Source organism: Haematobia irritans, chromosome 4 (genome assembly GCF_050003625.1).
Source record: "Haematobia irritans isolate KBUSLIRL chromosome 4, ASM5000362v1, whole genome shotgun sequence".
NCBI lineage: Eukaryota > Metazoa > Arthropoda > Insecta > Diptera > Muscidae > Haematobia > Haematobia irritans.
In genome coordinates this window covers 178698385-178720389 of record NC_134400.1, presented here as the reverse complement: position 1 = coordinate 178720389, position 22005 = coordinate 178698385, and the positions used below count along the sequence as shown (strand labels likewise).

The 22005-nt window shown below is 30.7% G+C and overlaps 1 protein-coding gene across 1 annotated transcript in view; it reads left to right on the top strand.

The window, feature by feature from the left end:
- The window catches only part of slow (epidermal growth factor-like protein slowdown), a 221082-nt gene that overhangs the window by 98552 nt on the left and 100525 nt on the right, over nt 1-22005 (top strand). Inside the window, exon 3 of the mRNA XM_075304794.1 lies at nt 1032-1985. Coding sequence (XP_075160909.1) covers nt 1156-1985 — 830 coding nt within the window. The 5' untranslated portion in view covers nt 1032-1155. The remainder of the gene's footprint in view (nt 1-1031; nt 1986-22005) is intronic.

Below are 22005 nucleotides of genomic sequence, written 5' to 3'. Positions count from 1 at the left end.
TTTTGTAAGAAATCGGTTCAGATTTAGATACAGCTCCCATATATATCTTTCGCCCGATATGGACTAATACGGTCCCAGAAGCCAGAGTTTTAGCCCAATTTGGTTGAAATTTTGCACTAGGAGTATAATTAGCAGTGTAGTCAAGTGTGCCAAATTTTATTGAAATCGGTTCAGATTTAGATATAGCTCCCATATATAGCTTTCGCCCGATTTACACTCATATGACCACAGAGACCAGTTTTTAACTCCGATTTAGTTGAAATTTTGCACAGGCAGTAGAATTAGCATTGTAGCTATGCGTGCCAAATTTGGTATAAATCGGTTCAGATTTAGATATAGCTCCCATATATAGCTTTCGCCCGATTTACACTCATATGACCACAGAGGGCAATTTTTGCTCCGATTTAGTTGAGTAGGGAGTAGAATTAGCATTGTAGGTATGCGTGCCAAATTTGGTTGAAATCGGTTCAGATTTCGATATAGCTCCCATATATATGTTTTTCTTATTTCGACAAAAATGGTCAAAATACCAACATTTTCCTTGTTAAATCGCCACTGCTTAGTCGAAAAGTTGTAAAAATGGCTCTAATTTTCCTAAACTTCTAATACATATATATCGAGCGATAAATCATAAATAAACTTTTGCGAAGTTTCCTTAAAATTGCTTCAGATTTAAATGTTTCGCATATTTTTTTACTAGCATTATGTTCCACCCTAGTGCATTATCCAACTTAAATTTTGAGTCTGTAGATGTTGTAAAAATCTATCAAATTCTGTCCAAATCGAGTGATATTTAAATGTATGTATTTGGGACAAACCTTTATATATAGCACCCAACACATTTGACGGATGTGATATAGTATCGAAAATTTAGATCTACAAAGTGGTGCAGGGTATAATATAGTCGGCCCCGCCCGACTTTAGACTTTCCTTACTTGTTTAATTAAACGTTCATTATTTTGAAGCAATTTGACCATAGTATAAAGTACATATAAGTAACGACTTTTTATCGATTTCTTACATATTTACAGATTTATTTCTCAATCGAAGCCTGTACCCCATTTAAGAGCTGTAGCCACAAAACAAAGGTAGAAGAAGGGGGAAATAGTAACTACCAAAGAGAAGGAGTAAAAAACAAACAAAAAATATACAAAAATGATAGTCTCAAATACGATTAGCCGCATAACACTGGTGTTGGTGTTACATTGCCTTTTAACGGTTTCAGCAGATCCAGATAATCAGCAAGTCACAAAACGACAATCGCCACAACATCTCCATCAACACTCGCGTCACAATCAGCATCACAACCACAATGGCCACCATCATCTGCATATGAATTCACAGCATCTGCATAGGCATAATCATCATCATCATCCACAGCAGACATCATCACAACAAACCAAACAGGGCCAGGCCACATCGTCAACCTCCATGTCGAGGCAACCGAGGAAATTGGAAACAAAATCCCTAACATCACAAGTGGAATTGGTCGATCTCAAGAATATACCAAAGAATAACAATGACAATGTTGTCGTCAATAATTCCACATCCATTAAACTGAAACGCTTGCATGAGGATGACTTCTATAATCGGGCAGTGCAGAGACGTTTGAATGCCCGTCGTAATGTCCGGGATGAATGGGCCTACAACACCTATAATATCCACACCAATACTTTTGGTTCGTCTTTGCCCTCGAATCATGCCTCTGGTAAGGGTGATGACAATAGTGATGATGTGGAATTTGTTTCGGCCACTGGCAAGCGCATCATACCCGATTGGACAAGGCGTAGTGGTTATGTACCGCCAAGAAGACCATCAACAACGACCACTACATTAGCACCACCAGCATTGGTACCAGCACGTCGTGGTTATCCTATGTCCCCAGTCACAGATTCACCTCCACCACCACCACCCACCACGGAAGATCCATTTGAAACGAATACAATAAACAGAAATCCTCCCACCGATGGCAAGGATATGGAAAAGTAAGTAGAGCATATCTATGATTGAAGTTTATGAGTCTAGTAAAACACGCAAAATAATATTATAATTTTTGAACTTACAATAAATTGTTGTTAAAGGAAATTTTTAAGTTCAACAAAATTTTTGTTGATATAAAAAAATTGTTTGCTAATGTGACAAAATATTACTAAAATCGTAATTGTATTTACAAATTACGTTGTTAGTTCAATGTATAATTTTAATGTATTGACAAGAAAATTCATTGATTTTTTTTTGTGTGAATATTTTTTACGTATTTAACTAATATTTATTTGAAGCTGCTTCAAAAACAGAAATGATAATATCAATAACTAAGGCCAACAAAAAAAACCTATTTGGTCCATTTCTGTGCTTTAATTTTAGTTTGATTAAACATTAATTGAATCAAAAACAATTTTAACTGAATATTTTTATACCCTCCACTGTAGAATGGGGTATACCAGCTTTGTCATTCCAGTTATAACACATTGAAATTTTGGTCTCAGGCCCCATGAAGTTTATATATTTTGTGTCGTGGTGAAAATTTGGTATATGGGTATATACTGCCCCAAGCATATTTCAGCCGAATCGGATGAAATATGCTTCTTTTAGAGGCTCCGCAAACCAAATCTGGGGGTCAGTTTGTATGCACGCAAAGAAAAAAAAACGTTTGGAAAACGTGTACCGAAAACGTTTTTCTTTTGTTAGAGTTTTTTGAATTGCTTCGAAAAGTTTAAACTTTTATCACCAAAAAAATTCGTTTGTTACAAAATTTTTATTTTTTCAATAAAAAAAGTTATTTTTGAAACAACAACACAGTCCATTTCGTTTATATGAAACACTGTACTTTTCTGACTTTAGGTATTTAATAAGACACATTTTACAGTTCAAAATTTAATATACTACAAAATAATGTTGAACATTTTTTCGGAATCTTCCGAACATATCTGGAATATATGTAAAAAAAAAAAAACAAAAAAAAAACCTTGGTCGAAACAGGGAAACAGGGAATTAGTAGTGTAGTCAAGTGTGCCAAATTTTATTGAAATCTCTTCAGATTTAGATATAGCTCCCATATATATCGTTCGCCCGATTTACACTCATATGACCACAGTGGCTAATCTTTTACTCCGATTTAATTGAAATTTTGCACAGGGAGTAGAATTAGCATTGTAGCTATGCGTGCCAAATTTGGTTGAAATCGGTTCAGATTTAGATATAGCTCCCATATACATATAAAGGGTGATACGGTCAAAATTTGGTCAATATAAACTTGACGTATTTCTTTCAATTTTGCATTTAAAAAACCTGAACACCCCTCATTTTGAAGGTGTGTGTGTGTGTGTAGAGTGTTGCTCCTATTTTGATTTTGGAATTCACTCTTCAGTTGTCAAAATGCCGTCCAAGCAAGAAGAGCAGCGTATCAAAATTTTGCTCGCGCATCGCGAAAATCCGAGCTACTCGCACGCAAAGCTGGCAAAATCGCTAAAAGTTGCCAAATCAACCATTACAAATGTAATTAAAGTGTTTGGGGAATGTTTGTCGACAGCCAGGAAGTCTGGATCGGGGGGAAATCGAAAACCGGAAGCCGCTGAGACGACAAAGAGAGTTGCCGGTAGTTTCAAGCGCGATCCCGGAGGCTGTACACGACGATGCTGACGAAGTTTGACTGCGTGGTAACGGACGACGAAACCTACGTCAAAGCCGACTACAAGCAGCTTCCGGGACAGGAGTTTTATACGGCAAAAGGAAGGTGAAAGGTAGCAGATATTTTCAAGCACATAAAACTGTCAAAGTTCGCAAAGACATATCTGGTTTGGCAAGCCATCTGTACCTGTGGCTTGAAAAGCAGCATTTTCATAGCTTCCGGGACTGTCAACCAAGAAATTTACGTGAAAGAGTGTTTGAATAAACGTCTGCTGCCTTTCCTGAAGAAACACGGTTGTTCCGCACTGTTTTGGCCGGATTTGGCATCTTGCCATTACGGTAAAAATGCCATGGAGTGGTACGCCGCCAACAACGTGCAGGTGGTTCCCAAGGACAAGAACCCTCCCAACACGCCAGAGCTCCGCCCAATTGAGAAATATTGGGCTATTGTCAAGCGAAACCTAAAGAAGACCAAAAAAAACTGCTAAGGACGAGCAGCAGTTCAATGCAAACTGGCTTTCTGCGGCGAAGAAGGTGGACAAGGTTGCTGTACAAAATCTGATGGGAGGTGTCAAGCGTGAGGCCCGGCAATTCGGATTTGGAAAAGCGAAAGCCTAACTGAATATTTTTCCTGAATTTTATACTAATTGAACTTGAAAAAGAAATTTAATTTGATTTTTTAAATAAACGATTTCACCGATTTACACGCGTTTTCCCTTGACCAAATTTTGACCGTATCACCCTTTATGTTTTTCTGATTTCGACAAAAATGTAACATTTACCAACATTTTCCTTGTAAAATCGCACCAGCGTAGTCGAAAAGTTGTAAAATTGACTCTAATTTTCCTAAACTTGTAATACATATATATCGAGCGATAAATCATTAATAAACTTTTGCGAAGTTTCCTTAAAATTGCTTCAGATTTAAACGTTTCCCACATTTTTTACTAACATTGTGTTCCACCCTAGTGCATTAGCCGACTTTCATTTTGAGTCTATAGATTTTGTAGAAGTCTATCAAATTCTGTCCAGATATAGTGATATTTAAATGTATATATATGGGACAAACCGTTATATATAGCCCCCAACACATTTGACGGATGTGATATGGTATCGAAAATTTAGATCTACAAAGTGGTGCAGGGTATAATATAGTCGGCCCCACCCGACTTTAGACTTTCCTTACTTGTTTACTTTGAAGAATCCTTTATAATTTGGATCTTTAATCTGTCATGTGCTTTACGTGAATAACTTTATTAATAGGACCGCGAAGTGAGAAAATCGATAAATTAGATATTTATCCTACTTTTAATTTTATTGATCCTAGATTTAAAGCCAGATAGGTCGCTGAAAATGTATTTTTTATAGTCCAGCTTAAAGCATTCTTAATCTCCAACTCCATCCAGTATATTCCACTACCCTCGGCCATTTATATCCCTCAAAGTCCTTTCCTCTGAGTTTCGATTACCGTCATAAACATGCCGTTTCGCGATATAGTCAGTCCTCATCGCTCGGGTCATATAAATAACAGCCGTTCTATTTACTCTTTTACTTTGCAGAGTTGTATTTGGTGAAGTTCTAAAAACTTTCTTCAAATATAGAAAATTCATTATATCTGAAAATTCCTAAAAAAATTAATAGAACTACTGATGACAACATCAATTATTTACTGTAATTAATACTCTGCCATAAAAATATTGGCTACATTTGTAAAGATTAAGTTTAACAGAAATATCTTCCCCTAGTATTTTTAACCAAGCAACGCAACTTACCCATTTAATGGTTAGGCCTTAAACATAAAACAGTTGTCATTAAATTCAGAGATAATCAGTTTGCACAAAACACAAAACAGAAAGTGGACATACATATAGATAAATTTTTAATAGAATTTTATCAACATTTAATTAGAAATGCATATAAATTGGCAATGGATATAAAAAATAATGGATATACTCTTTATGACTAATACCATACACACAAAGAAAAATTCCCTAATTAAACTTATGCTAAAATGAAGTTATGTTTATTGCAAAGAAAACTATTTGTTTTTAGTTTATTTTTGAACTAATGAAGTTTTCTTTATTCCAAGGACATCTAATAAATAAAATTAATAATTAATTAATGAGAGCTATGTAGCTACTTTCACAATTATTACAATTATTTTACAAAGGTATATGAATTAGAGATCCGGCCTGGCCTAGTCATTAGCATCACGTTACTTCTGCATTAAGCTTTCCTCGCTCCATGGAATATAATGGAATAATAATCTGACAAATGTCATAAAATATTTGTATCCATTTTTTATCTGTAAAATAAAAATATTGAGCAATTTATTTAAATCAATAATTCTCCTTGGTGTTTCAAGAGCAATACCCTTGACCATAAATTTAAAAATGACACTACAAACAATCTGTTCAACTTTTTGTTAAATCAACTGAATATTTTTATGAAATTTGTATGAAATGAAAGAAACATATGGAAAATTTTATTGAATGTAATTTTTCCTAATAGTCTATGACGGACAGTTTTATTGATCGATGAGATAGATGTTCTGTGTGTTTCTTCAAGCCGTAAGTTCCATTGATATCAAATGTAATCACATTTTCATTCGCAAAATGTGTGAGTGGTGTCACACATATTTTTATTTACAGTTCAGTAACCTAAACAGGAAGTCCACGTAACATATGTACATTTCTTCAATTCTTGTGATTCAAACAGAGCTAAGAAGTCCACCTCGTTTAGATATTAAAAAACTATATTAAAACTCAGGATCTGCCCGGTGCCACGGTTGGAACATTGGGTAGAATTCTACCAAAAATCGTAGATTTTCTACTGTTGGGTAGATTGGTAGAATTCTTGATTATCTGGTAGATTTTGCAAAATATTCCTCTCCAACTAAGCGCTACTTCATAAATTTTCAATAGAAATAAAATTTTGAGAACATTTTCTATAAAAAAAAAATGTTGACAAAATTTTCTATAAAAATAAAATTTTGACAAAATTTTCTATAGAAATAAAATGTTGACAAAATTTTCTAAAAAAATAATATGTAGACAAAATTTTCTGTAGAAATAAAATTAAAAAAATCCATAGAAATAAAATTTTGACAAAATTTTCTATAAAAATAAAATGTTGACAAAGTTTTCTATACAAATAAAATTTTGCACGCTCAAAATAAACCCAGCTAACTGCACTCAAATCGATGATTTGACGGTGGCAAAGGAAAAGAGATATGTTTGTACGAATTTATTTCGGCATAAGCCGGGTATCATGTAAAACCTTTTTTCGAAAGGTTCAAGTGTGGTTCATTGTTGGGTTTAATGAACTGCCTGAATTTATTCTGATAATTGGATGATAGTTTTGCTGCAAGTAGAGGATGCTGATGAGGAATGTGGTAATTCCGAAACGTCCGTCCATCCAACCATCTTGCAGTCTATAGGGCTTTGTCCAAATACATTTGACAAACATTCTTTTCCTCTCTTGATTAAGCTACACTTGTAGTTTAGTCAACGCATGGTTTTAAGCTGAAATCAAAAACCACAACAATGATCAAAGAACAAAACCAGCAATAACAAAACAAAAAGAAATAACATTTTGACAAAATTTTCTATACAAGTAAAATTTTGACAAAACTTTCTATAGAAATAAAAATTTAAAACAAGGTTCTATAGAAATAAAATTTTGACAAAATTTTCTATGGAAATAAAATTTTAACATAATTTTCGATGGAAATAAAATTTTGAAAAAATTTTCTGTACAAGTAAAATTTTGACAAAATTATCTATAGATAACTATGATAAACTTGATAAAATTTTCTATAGAAATAAAATGTTGGCAAAATTGTCTATAGAAATAAAATGTTGACAACATTTTCTATAAAAATAAAATTTTGACAAAATTTTCAATACAAATAATTTTGACAAAATTTTCTATACAAGTAAAATTTTGACAAAATTATCTATACACATACAATTTTGACAAAATTTTCTATAGAAATAAAATTTTGACAAAATTTTCTACACAAGTAAAATTTTGACAAAATTTTCTATAGAAATAAAGTTTTGACAAAATTTTCAATACAAATAAAATTTTGACCAAATTTTCTGTACAAGTAAAATTTTGACAAAATTATCTATAGATATAAAACTTTGACAAAATTTTCTATAGAAATAAAATTTTGGCAAAATTGTCTATAGAAATAAAATGTTGACAACATTTTCTATAAAAATAAAATTTTGAAAATATTTTCTATCGAAATAAAATTTTGACAAAATTTTCAATACAAATAATTTTGACAAAATTTTCTATACAAGTAAAATGTTGACAAAATTATCTATACACATACAATTTTGACAAAATTTTTTATAGAAATAAAATGCTGACAAAATTTTCTATAAAAATAAAAAAACATTCTTTTCCTCTGTTGGTTAAGCTACACTTGTAGTTTAGTCAATGCATGGTTTTAAGCTGAAATCAAAAAAAAAAAAAATAACAATGCTTACAAAACAAAACCAACAATAACAAAACAAAACGAATAAAAACGAATAAAAATAAACTTTTGACAAAATTTTCTATAGAAATAAAATTTTGGAAAAAATTCTAAAGAAATAACATTTTGACAAAATTTTCTGTAGTAATAAAATTTTGACAAAACTTTCTATACAAATAAAATTTTGACAGAATTTTCTATGGAAATAAAATTTTGACAAAATTTTCTATAGAAATAAAATTTTGACAAAATTTTCTATTAAAATAAAATGTTGACAAAATTTTCTATAGAAATACAATTTTGGCAAAATTTTCTATAGAAATAAAATTTTGGCAAAATTTTCTATAGAAATAAAATTTTGGCAAAATTTTCTATAGAAGTAAAATTTTGGCAAAATTTTCTATAGAAATAAAATTTTGACAAAATTTTCTATAGAAATAAAATTTTGACAAAATTTTCTATAGAACTAAAATTTTGACAAAATTTTCTATAGAAATAAAATTTTGACAAAATTTTGGCAAAATTTTCTCTAGAAATAAAATTTTGACAAAATTTTGGTAAAATTTTCTATAGAAATAAAATTTTGACACAATTTTCTATACAAATAAAATGTTGACAAATGTTTCTATACACATAAAATTTTGACAAAATTTTCTATAGAAATAAAATTTTGAAAAAATTTCTAAAGAAATAAAATTTTGACAAAATTTTCTATAAAAATAAAATTTTGACAAAATTTTCTATAAAAATAAAATGTTGACAAAGTTTCCTATACAAATAAAATTTTGACAAAATTATCTATAAAAATAAAATTTTGACAAAACTTTCTATACAAATAAAATTTTGACAAAATTTTCTATACAAATAAAATTTTGACAAAATTTTCTATGACTTGCAGAACGAACAGCATCACACGAACTCACATACAAAATTCCAGAAGATGGTTAGTGGCACTAACCGAAATATTGGAAATAAATATTAAAACAAATCAATAATCGATTGTTTCTATGACCTCAAGCCGAACAAAATTAATAATCAGAATAAACATTTCTTAAAAATATGTTTGAGTGTTGTTGACCTATTTTAGTCAACAACACTCAAAAATATTTTTAAGAAATAAAATTTTGACAAAATTTTTTATAAAACTAAAATGTTGACAAAGTTTCCTATACAAATAAAATTTTGACAAAATTTTCTATACACATAAAATTTTGACAAAATTTTCTATACACATAAAATTTTGACAAAATTTTCTATACAAGTAAAATGTTGACAAAATTTTCTATACAAGTAAAATTTTGACAAAATTTTCTATACAAGTAAAATTTTGACAAAATTTTCTACACAAGTAAAATTTTGAAAAAATTTTCTATGGAAATAAAATTATGACAAAATTTTCTACACAAGTAAAATTTTGAAAAAATTTTCTATGGAAATAAAATTATGACAAAATTTTCTATACATAATTTTCTATAGAAATAAAATTTTGACAAAATTTTCTATGGAAATAAAATTTTGACAAAATTTTCTATGGAAATAAAATTTTGACATAATTTTCTATGGAAATAAAATTTTGACAAAATTTTCTATAGAAAAAAAATTTACACAATTTTCCATAGAAATAAAATTTTGCGAAAATTTTCAATACAAATAAAATTTTGACAAAATTTTCTTTAGTAATAAAATTTTGACAAAGTTTTCTATACAAATAAAATTTTGACAAAACTTTCTATACAAATAAAATTTTTACAAAATTTTCTATACACATAAAATTTTGACAAAATTTTCTATAGAAATAAAATTTTGACAAAATTTTCGATAGAAATAAAATTTTGACAAAATTTTCTATACAAGTAAAATGTTGACAAAATTTTCTATACAAAATTTTCTACAGAAATAAAATTTTGGCCAAATTTTTTATAGAAATAAAATTTTGACAAAATTTTCTATGGAAATAAAATTTTGACATAATTTTCTATGGAAATAAAATTTTGACAAAATTTTCTATAGAAATGAAATTTTTACAAAATTTTCTATAGAAAAAAATTTTACACGATTTTCCATAGAAATAAAATTTTGAGAAAATTTTCAATACAAATAAATTTTTGAAAAAATTTTCTGTACAAGTAAAATTTTGACAAAATTATCTATAGATATAAAACTTTGACAAAATTTTCTATAGAAATAAAAAAATTCTATAGAAATAAAATTTTGACAAAATTTTCTATAGAAATAAAATGTTGATAAAATTTTCTATAAAAATAAAATTTTGAAAAAATTTTCTATAGAAATAAAATTTTGACAAATTTTTCAATACAAATAATTTTGACAAAATTATCATATACACATACAATTTTGACAAAATTTTCTATAGAAATAAAATTTTGACAAAATTTTCTATACAAGTAAAATTTTTACAAAATTTTCTATAAAAATAAAATGTTGAAAAAGTTTTCTATAGAAATAAAATTTTGACAAAATTTTTTATAGAAATAAAATGTTGACAAAATTTTCTATAAAAATAAAAAAACATTCTTTTCCTCTGTTGGTTAAGCTACACTTGTAGTTTAGTCAATGCATGGTTTTAAGCTGAAATCAAAAAACAACAACAATGCTTAAACAACAAACCAACAATAACAAAACAAAACGAATAAAAATAAAATTTCGAAAAAATGTTCGATAGAAATAAAATTTTGACAGCATTTTCAATACAAATGAAATTTGGACAAAATTTTCTATACAAGTAAAATTTTGACAAAATTATCTATAGAAATAAAATTTTGACAAAATTTTCTGTAGTAATAAAATTTTGACAAAGTTTTCTTTACAAATAAAATTTTGACAAAACTTTCTATACAAATAAAATTTTGGCAAAATTTTCTATACAAGTAAAATATTGACAAAATTTTCTATAGAAATAAAATTTTGACAAAATTTTCAATATTAATAAAATCTTGACAAAATTTTCTATCCAAGTAAAATTTTGACAAATTTATCTATAGAAATAAAAATTAAAAAAAAAAAATCTATAGAAAATTTGGCCAAATTTTCTATAGAAATAAAATTTTGACAAAATTTTCTATGGAAATAAAATTTTGACATAATTTTCTATGGAAATAATATTTTGACATAATTTTCTATGGAAATAAAATTTTGACAAAATTTTCTATAGAAATGAAATTTTTACAAAATTTTCTATAGAAAAAAAATTTACACAATTTTCCATAGAAATAAATTTTTGAGAAAACAGAACAGAAATGTCGGCTTAAGGTAAAATTTTAGAATAAGTTTCGATTTGTTCAAATTGGCCTTCACGAAAATGTCTCTGCAGTATTTTGCACCATACCCAGCGAAGCGCCGTCTTGAGATGATAGACAATTTGGTATTATTTTAGTGCCTTACTCTGTAAAATTCTACAGGCGCAAGAGCTCAACGGATTGAGATCCCGAGAATTTAACGATGATCGATGAGAAATTTTTAGTGCTGTAGCAATATTTCTGGAGATCGGTCGATACTAATAGAGGGTGGCTAATATGTATTGTAACCAACATCAGTCTACGATCATTTCTAAGGCACTCCTCTAATAGCCGACCAATTTATTCCAGTGACAATTCATTGTATTGTTTACGAGAATATGTTGCCACATCAAGGCAACACTGACAAAATTTAACTGAATATTAAAGATAAAACAACCTAAATTTATGGATTCAAAACTAATATAGTTTTAAGGCCCTAATTTCTTAAAGTATATTATATATATTATACCTCATACACATTACACTTCCAAAATCCACTTTAAATAGATTTCAACTGTCATTTGCTTATAAACAGGGATTTCAAATCCACTTTTAGTAGATTTAAAGCCTAATGTGAATAAGCTATTATGTTAAAGTACATTTTACGCCTGTATCAATACAAAAATCTTCCAGTGATGGTCAAAATCATTTGATCCGAGTAATATTGGTTTTACCGAACATTATTCAAAATGTCATAGCAAAACTGTTTACTGGGTTACACTATCCACAATATACAGATTAAGAGAGTACCAATCTCAAGTATATATATTACAAAATAAAAACACAAAAGCTGAATGAATTATCGAGTGTACAATTGCAATAAATTTAAATGTTGTCTTGGTCACCACTAAAAAATGGTCATCTCTGGAGTTGTCATCGATGAATGCATGCAAGCATGTTTCATTTCATTTCAATTCGTTTAGTAATGTAAGAAAAATAAAATATTTAATTAATATTTATGATATGTCATCAGTAAAAGTTCAATCTTTCACCAGACATTCATCCGTATGTTGCTCATATGCTTCAATGAATATTTGAATTGGAATCACATACAAATTGCAATTTTATTATGGAAGACACTGCACCCGGAGGAAGAACACATCGAGATGGATGAGATAAGACGAATTCAATAAATTGGAAAGCAATGCCATGGTTTCCTTTAAGAAATTTCATTCAAAAAAAAAAATGTTTCACAAAAATTTATTTCAGAAAACCGAAATTATTATCTCTTTGAAATGTGGTGAAAAAAAAAAACGAAAAGAAACACATGAATGTCACAATTCCTATAATAAAGGGGATTTCGAACCTCAAAGGTCATACGCATGGCTAAATTATGTGGACATTTAAATAAAAACTAAATGGATTAAAAATGATTCCAAATTTGGAATCCTAAATTGGAAAGTCGATGAATCGATATTGCGACTTATGAAGGTTTGGTCAACAGAATGAACTTTTCGAGAGCTTATAATTGGCTGTCAATCATGACAAACTTTTTTTGGATTTTTTTCCTCAGGAGTACGTTGGAATTTCTTTGCTTTTAAGTTGAGTACCTAATTTCTTAATATCTGTATTGATGGGAAGTGTAACTTCCGCTCTGTCCACATTTTCTTACAACTCTAAACGATCCGATGTGCTTTTCAAGATCACATATAATATAGTCGGGCGGGGCCGACTATATTATACCCTTCACCACTTTGTAGATCTAAATTTTCGATACCATATCACATCCGTCAAATGTCCCAAATAAATACATTTAAATATCACTCGATCTGGACAGAATTTGATAGACTTCAACAAAATCTATAGACTCAAAATTTAAGTCGAAAACTTCGCAATAATTTATTTATGATTTATCGCTCGATATATATGTATTAGAAGTTTAGGAAAATTAGAGTCATTTTTACAACTTTTCGATTAAGCAGTGGCGATTTTACAAGGAAAATGTTGGCATTTTGACCATTTTTGTCGAAATCAGAAAAACATATATATAGGAGCTATATCTAAATCTGAACCGATTTCAACCAAATTTGGCACGCATAGCAACAATGCTAATTCTACTCACTGTGCAAAATTTCACTTAAAGGGTGATACGGTAAAAATTTGGTCAAGGGAAAACGCGTGTAAATCGGTGAAATCGTTTATTTAAAAAATCAAATTAAATTTCTTTTTCAAGTTCAATTAGTATAAAATTCAGGAAAAATATACAGTTAGGCTTTCGCTTTTCCAAATCCGAATTGCCGGGCCTCGCGCTTGACACCTGCCATCACATTTTGTACAGCCACCTTGTCCACCTTCTTCGCGCCGCAGAAAGCCAGTTTGCCTTGAACTGCTGCTCGTCCCTAGCAGTTTTTTTGGTCTTCTTTAGGTTCCGCTTGACAATAGCCCAGTATTTCTCTATTGGGCGAAGCTCTGGCGTGTTGGGAGGGTTCTTGTCCTTGGGAACCACCTGCACGTTGCTGGCGGCGTACCACTCCATGGCGTTTTTACCGTAATGGCAAGATGCCAAATCCGGCCAAAACAGTACGGAACAACCGTGTTTCTTCAGGAAAGGCAGCAGACGTTTATTCAAACACTCTTTCACGTAAATTTCTTGGTTCCAGTCCCGGAAGCTATGAAAATGCTGCTTTTCAAGCCACAGGTACAGATGGCTTGCCAAACCAGATATTTCTTTGCGAACTTTGACAGTTTTATGTGCTTGAAAATATCTGCTACCTTTCACCTTCCTTTTGCCGTATAAAACTCCTGTCCCGGAAGCTGCTTGTAGTCGGCTTTGACGTAGGTTTCGTCGTCCATTACCACGCAGTCAAACTTCGTCAGCATCGTCGTGTACAGCCTCCGGGATCGCGCTTTGGCCGTCGTATTTTGTTTATCATCGCGATTTGGAGTCACTACCTTCTTGTAAGTCGATAGTCCGGCTCGTTTTTTGGCTCAATGCACGGTTGTAGACGATACACCCAGCTTTTTTGCGGCATCTCGGAGAGAGAGGTTAGGGTTTCGCTTGAAACTACCGGCAACTCTCTTTGTCTTCTCAACGGCTTCCGGTTTTCGATTTCCCCTCGATCCAGACTTCCTGGCTGTCGACAAACGTTCCCCAAACACTTTAATTACATTTGTAACGGTTGATTTGGCAACTTTTAGCGATTGTGCCAGCTTTGCGTGCGAGTAGCTCGGATTTTCGCGATGCGCGAGCAAAATTTTGATACGCTGCTCTTCTTGCTTGGAAGGCATTTTGACAACTGAAGAGTGAATTCCAAAATCAAAATAGGAGCAACATTCTACACACACACACCTTCAAAATGAGGGGTGTTCAGGTATTTTAAATGCAAAATTGAAAGAAATACGTCAAGTTTATATTGACCAAATTTTGACCGTATCGTCCTTTATACTACAGCTCGAAATTTTAAAAAAATACATATATGTTTTTTGTAATCTGAAAAAATTGTTAACCTTCATACAGACATTTTGATTTCATTTCATATTCTTACGCCGTATACATTCAGTAGAAGTATAAAAGTTTAATGCGAAAAGATTTATGTGTTAATATTTAGCAATTAATATAAAATTCCCGTTTGGTTTAAAAAAAAGGTATATCCTTCCATTCTATCCATTTTTTGTTAATATTGTTCAATATGTCTTTCGAAATTCTATCTTGTATCCATTCTTTTTTGGTACTTTTGTCTTGAAAGGGACACACCCCTAGGTTGTAAACATAATAAATTGTAGGCCAAAAACTCTCAAAATGTTCAAAAAGAGGCAATAACCACAATGATCTGTCTGAATGGCCAAATAACAAAAAAAATTTTCATTGTAAGTTTGTTTTTAATAAATTATGGAAGAGAAACACAAAAAGTAACAAGTAACCCGTTCTTAAATCAAATGAACATGAAAATTTCAACATTACGTAGTAATCCAATCAAAAGAATAGGAGTCTAATTTCATGGTTGGCAGGGTTTGCCCCCAACATAAGCTATGGACTTCACTTAAAGTGTAGTTATAAACCAATGTCCAAAAACAAAGCGTTTTTCAAAACAAAAAACATATTTAACAAATTCTACTATAAGAATAAAATGTTTATATATTTTTTTAAAATTTTTAATGAAATCTTAACTAATTTCTAACCGAAACTGAAGCTGTATGATGTGTGTTTTATTGACAATGAGCTGCCAATATTGTTTACAAGCCACCAAAAGTATTTGCACGAAAATCAGAACCGCCTATTGTTAAGCTTAAAAGCCTTAAACTGAAAAACATGTTTGTGTATCGTATTATAATTCGTTATAATGATACTGGTAGGTGAGGTTAGCTTAGGTATAGTGGTAGCCCTTTGTTTCAAGCCCATATAGACTATACAATTCATTGTTATACCACAGTGGTGAACTTCTCTCTTATTACTGAGTGCTGTTCGATTTTACGTTTAACTCACTTTTATAGCCGAGTCCGAACGCCGATTCACTCAGAAAGAAATGCCGCCTGCATTACTGAGAGGGGAAAAGGTTTTTGGTGCTCGGTTGAATCTGTGGTTGAAACCAACGACCATATATATGCAAGGCGAGCATGCCAACAATGATACTGGTAGCGTAGCCAAGTCATGGTTGCCACAGTGATTTCGTAGATTGGTAGAATTCTTGATGTTTTGGAAGATTTTGGGGTACTTCACAAACTTTCCATAGAAATAAAATATTGACAAAATTTCCTATAGAAATAAAATTTTGATAATATTTCCTATAGAAATAAAATATTGACAAAATTTTCTATAGAAATAAAATTTTGAGAAATTTTTCTATACAAATGAAATATTGACAAAATTTTCCCTAGAAATAAAATATTGAGAAAATGTTCTATACAAATAAAATAAAGATTAAAATTCCTATGGAAATAAAATGTTGACAAAAAATTCTATAGAAATTCAATTTTGACAACATTTTCAACAGAAATTAAATATTGACAAAATTTTCTATAGAAATAAAATTTTGATAAAATTTCCTATAGAAACAAATTTTTAACAAAATATCCTATAGAAATAAATTTTTGACAAAAATTCCTGACGAAATAAAATTTTGGCAAAATTTTCTATAGAAATACAATTTTGACAAAATTTCCTATAGAAATAAAATTTTGATAAAATTTCCTATAGAAATAAATTTTTGACAAAATATCCTATAGAAATAAATTTTTGGCAAAAATTCCTGACGAAATAAAATTTTAGCAAAATTTTCTATAGAAATACAATTTTGACAAAATTTTCTATAGAAATAAAATTTTAACAAAAGTTTCTATAGAAATAAAATTTTGACAAAATTTTCTATAGAAATAAAATTTTAACAAAAGTTTCTATAGAAATATAGTTTTGACAAAATTTGCTATAGAAATACAATTTTCACAAAATTTTCTATAGAAATAAAATTTTAACAAAATTGTCTATAAAAATAAAATTTTCACAAAATTTCCTATAGTCACTAAATCTTGACAAAATTGCCTATAGAAAAAAAATTTTGACAAAATTTCCTATAGAAAAAAAAATTTGACAAAATTTCCTATAGAAATAAAATTTTCATAAAATTTCCTATAGAAATAAAATTTTGAGAAAATTTTCTATAGAAATACATTTTTGACAAAATATCCAATAGAAATAAAATTTTGGCAAAATTTTTCTATAGAAATAAAATTTTGGCAAAATTTTCTATAGAAATAAAATTTTGGCAAAATTTTCTAGAGAAATACAATTTTGACAAAATTTTCTATAGAAATAAAATTTTAACAAAAGTTTCTATAGAAATAAAATTTTGACAAAATTTTCTGTAGAAATACAATTTTGACAAAATATCCTATAGAAATACAATTTTGAAAAAAAAATCCTATAGAAATAAAATTTTAGCAAAATTGTCTATAAAAAATAAAATTTTGACAAATTTTCCTATAACAAAATCTTGACAAAATTTCCTATAGGAAAAAAATTTTGAAAAAAATTCGTATAGAAAAAACAATTTGACAAAATTTCCTATAGGAAAAAAATTTTGACAAAATTTGCTATAGAAAAAAAATTTGACAAAATTTCCTATAGAAATAAAATTTTAATAAAATTTTCTATAGAAATAAATTTTTGTCAAAATTTTCTATAGAAATACATTTTTGTCAAAATTTTCTATAGAAATAAAATTTTGACAAAATTTTCTATAGAAATAAAATTTTGACAAAATGTTGTACAAAAATAAAATTTTGACAAAATTTTCTATAAAAATAAAATTTTGACAAAATTTTCTATAAAAATAAAATTTTGACTAAATTTTCTATAAAAATAAAATTTTGACTAAATTTTCTATAAAAATAAAATTTTGACAAAATTTTCTATAGAAATAAAATGTTGACTTCACTTAAAGATTTTGATATTGATTCCGAGCCAAAGATAAGGCTTCTTTAAAATAGCGACCTATCTTTAGACTACTTTAAATCTACCATAGGAGCAATAAAATTAAAATTAGTAAACAGATCTCTTTTATCGAATTTTCATACTCTTGACTGCAAAGTCTATTTATAAAGCAATTCACGTACAAACAACTGTTTTCTTCCATTTCAAAAGCACTTTAAACCAAATATGCTAAATCCTACAAATAAGTCTTAGCTGGCCTATATTTGAAACGTTTTATCTTAAATTTAAAGATTCAATATTTCAGTTAATTTAATAACGATATTTTTAAATCAAAAAATAATTCTCTTTATTTTAAGGAAATTTGCCTTAGTTGAAAGACATACGACCTTAACAGAGGGAGGTAAATTTCTAAAATTTGGATACTGCGTTTAATAGAAAATTTTTTTGAAGCAAAGGTTATAAACTTTATTTTAATTACAATTTCATTGTTTTAAAGAAATTTGTCCTTAATATTTTCTAAATTACGCATCGTAAAATTTAGGCTGCGTAATCTTTAATATCACAAAAGTATTCTTTTCAGTGTAGGAAAACTTGAATTTGTAATTTAAGCATATCTCGAACCTATAAAAAAGGGTTAGGTTAGGTTAGGTTAGGTGGCAACCCGATGTATCAGGCTCACTTAGACTATTCAGTCCATTGTGATACCACATTGGCGAACTTCTCTCTTACCACTGAGTGCTGCCCGATTCCATGTTAAGCTCAATGACAAGGGACCTCCTTTTTATAGCAGAGTCCGAACGGCGTTCCACATTGCAGTGAAACCACTTAGAGAAGCTTTGAAACCCTCAGAAATGTCACCAGCATTACTGAGGTGGGATAATCCACCGCTGAAAAACTTTTTGGTGTTCGGTCGTAGCAGGAATCGAACCCACGACCTTGTGTATGCAAGACGGGCATGCTAACAATTGCACCACGGTGGCGCCCACCGTGGGCTACTTAAAATAAAATATAATTATAAGTCAGATGAGTGCCCCAACAAGGATGGATAATGTTGCATACAAATCCATGACCTTATATTTTTGGATCGCAGTTTGAAAGTACGAGAGATAGCTGAGACAATAGACATTTCAAAAAGATCGCATCTAAAATATCCTGCATGAAGTGTTGGGCAGGAGAAAGCTGTGACATATTGCAAAACTCCCGAGTTTCTCCTTTATTGTAATCGCACCAATAAGACAATTTCCAAAAAGAATGTGAATTGATGGACAATGATTTAAAGAAGTTGACGTCCTCGTTGAGCCACCTGTATAGAGTTAGAAGGAGACTATGATTAAAACTAAATATCGACGTCCCCAATATGTTTATTTTTATTCCCTAGACTAAGTACTTATCTATCCACCCTCGTTGATTTCTACCACCATTATAAACTATTGTCTAATATGTTAATACTCGTACCAATTGTCATATTTTTTTACTCACCAAAAATTTATGCAAACTATATTGCAAATATGCGAAAATAAACCAACAGAAAAATAAGTGTAGGTGTTATTCCATAAGAACTGGTGCTGTCAAGTCCCTAAACAAGCCTGTCATAGTCGACCCCACTTGAATATTAGAAAATGCATGTATGGATGTATGATTGATTTCGTGACACATGGGGGCAATTTACTATGAACTCGTGGTAATAACAGCCAACCCTACAGCATTTTCTTGCTGGACCTTGTCAGACTTCTCACATCAATCATGAACAAACAAATATTGCACCATTACAACCCGTCAACACGTGCAATATTGCAAGAATTGCAAAGAAAAACATCATCAAGCTAAATTCCATATTCGGATTTTTCGTTTTAATTGAAATTAAATGAGAGGAGAACAAAAACGGCACGCAGCAGCATTTTCAATTAAATTTTCTTGTTCGAATTCAATTGCTAGTCAACAAAAACGAAAGGGGCAGTCGTAACGTTTTGATGAATGATGAAACTTAAATTGGTATGGTCCAAAAGCAAATACCATAATATTAGTCCATGCAAATAAGCGCCACAAAATTATAGACCAGAGTAAATGGCTAACAACATGAATACAATGATGGATAAAAAATGGATAATGAATAAAGCTTTATTTGCTAGCTTAATGAAGACAGAAGCGAATATATTGCTACCATGATTTGTTGCCAAGAGTTGGTTGTGGTTCCGTTGTTATTTTAACAGTTAAAACAGCTTGAATTCTCTTTAGATACTTTAAGCAAAAACTGGGTAATGGCGAAAACCTTTTATCAGTAATAAAATCTTATCATAGCATTACTAAAGTATAGTGTAATCGGTTACCTTTACCGACAAAAGTCATTCCTTAAGCATTACCAGTAATGAAAATTTACTGTTTTCAACATTAAAAATAATGTGTTACCGGTTTTAAATTTTGCAGTCATAGTTCACTAAAGCATGGCAACGTACTTGAAAAAAGTTGTTGCATATGGGGCTCGGAGAACGCAAGAGTTATGGTTGAGAAGCCTCTTTATCATGAACGATTGACTTGTTGGTGAGGCTCGTTTTTTTGGGATCATCTAAAGAATAAACTCTACGGCAATAGTCCAGCATCGATTCAAGACCTCATGGGTACACTGAAAACAATCTTTACGTGATGTTAAAGATTACGCAGGCTATATTTTAGGACGCGCAATTTACAAATTTTTGTTCTATATGTCCAATATATGTAATAGTGTATTAAGAAAATAAGCAACTATTTTTTTCTAAAATCGTTTGTGTATTGTCATTGGCTGTAACATGTTTGAAATGATCCTCTCTGCATGTATGAAATGAGCATACTTCATACAATTCAGTCTCAGTTAAGATTCGTTATCGTCACCATTAGGATAGTTGCTTTGGTCCTCTTCGCTTTATTTGTCTCCCGTGCCCATTCATCCAACTCGGCCTCTACGGACTTTGCGTTATTTAAGTTCACTTCTCTAAGTGCCCTAGCTCTTATCGCCAGTTTAGTTGCCTTTATGTTTCCCCTTTTTCCGGCATGTCTGAGAAAATATTCCAGTTTTGTGGTCTTGTGTTATTTCCGAGCCATTTACCACATTTCGTTATGACAGGCACTTCCGACTGAAGTATTGTGTTGTGGTCCGGTAATTGAAATAGGTGAGGTTAGGTTAGGTGGCAGCCCGATGTATCAGGCTCACTTAGACTATTCAGTCCATTGTGATACCACATTGGTGAACTTCTCTCTTATCACTGAGTGCTGCCCGATTCCATGTTAAGCTCAATGACAAGGGACCTCCTTTTTATAGCCGAGTCCGAACGGCGTTCCACATTGCAGTGAAACCACTTAGAGAAGTTTTGAAACCCTCAGAAATGTCACCAGCATTTCTGAGGTGGGATAATCCACCGCTGAAAAACTTTTTGGTGTTCGATCGAAGCAGGAATCGAACCCACGACCTTGTGTATGCAAGGCGGACATGCTAACCATTGTACCACGGTGGCTCCCAATTGGAATAGGATCCCGGTGTTTGGGTTCTCTACATACGCCCAGTCCCGCCCTCTCACCCAGAGCCCTCTGGTATCTGTTATGTGGTTGCATTGTCCCTGGACCATCTGAATGGCCTCAGAATGTCACACTCGGCAGCCACCTCAGACATACGATCTGCATTGTTGCAGCATACGCCATGACACCTAAAGTCTCATCTATTATCCTATGATGGTTCGTTAGTTTTCATGAATTAAGTTAATTACCAATTAAAGATAATAATTTTTAGGAGAAAGTACACCCACAGAAGGAATATGATCACCGCAAACATGTTTCAAGGGCAAATGTTAGTTTTGAATGTCGCACAAATATGGTTTTGTCGGGAAACATATACATGGTTGCCGAAATCAGATACATAAGATTTGCTTTCAATGTTGCTACCAAAAAAAAAAAAAAAACTCCAAGAGTTGTGTTGACCTTTTCAAAGTTCTCGTTTATATTCTATGGGATTGTTATTGTAGCCATAGCACTTCTCCGGATTCTAGTTGACTTAACCAAATTAAAAAGCTTCCTGCATACTCAAGGACATAGTGTTTTAAGCCGAGTTCGACATTTTCCGACTAATCAACATTTTACCACAAAAAAGAAGTCGTACACGACTTATTGTCATCATGATTTTCACTGAAAAAGTAGGCTATTGACATTCGATTTTTGTGATTATTGAAACGTTGACTTCTGACGCTGCTTCTTTGGACTTT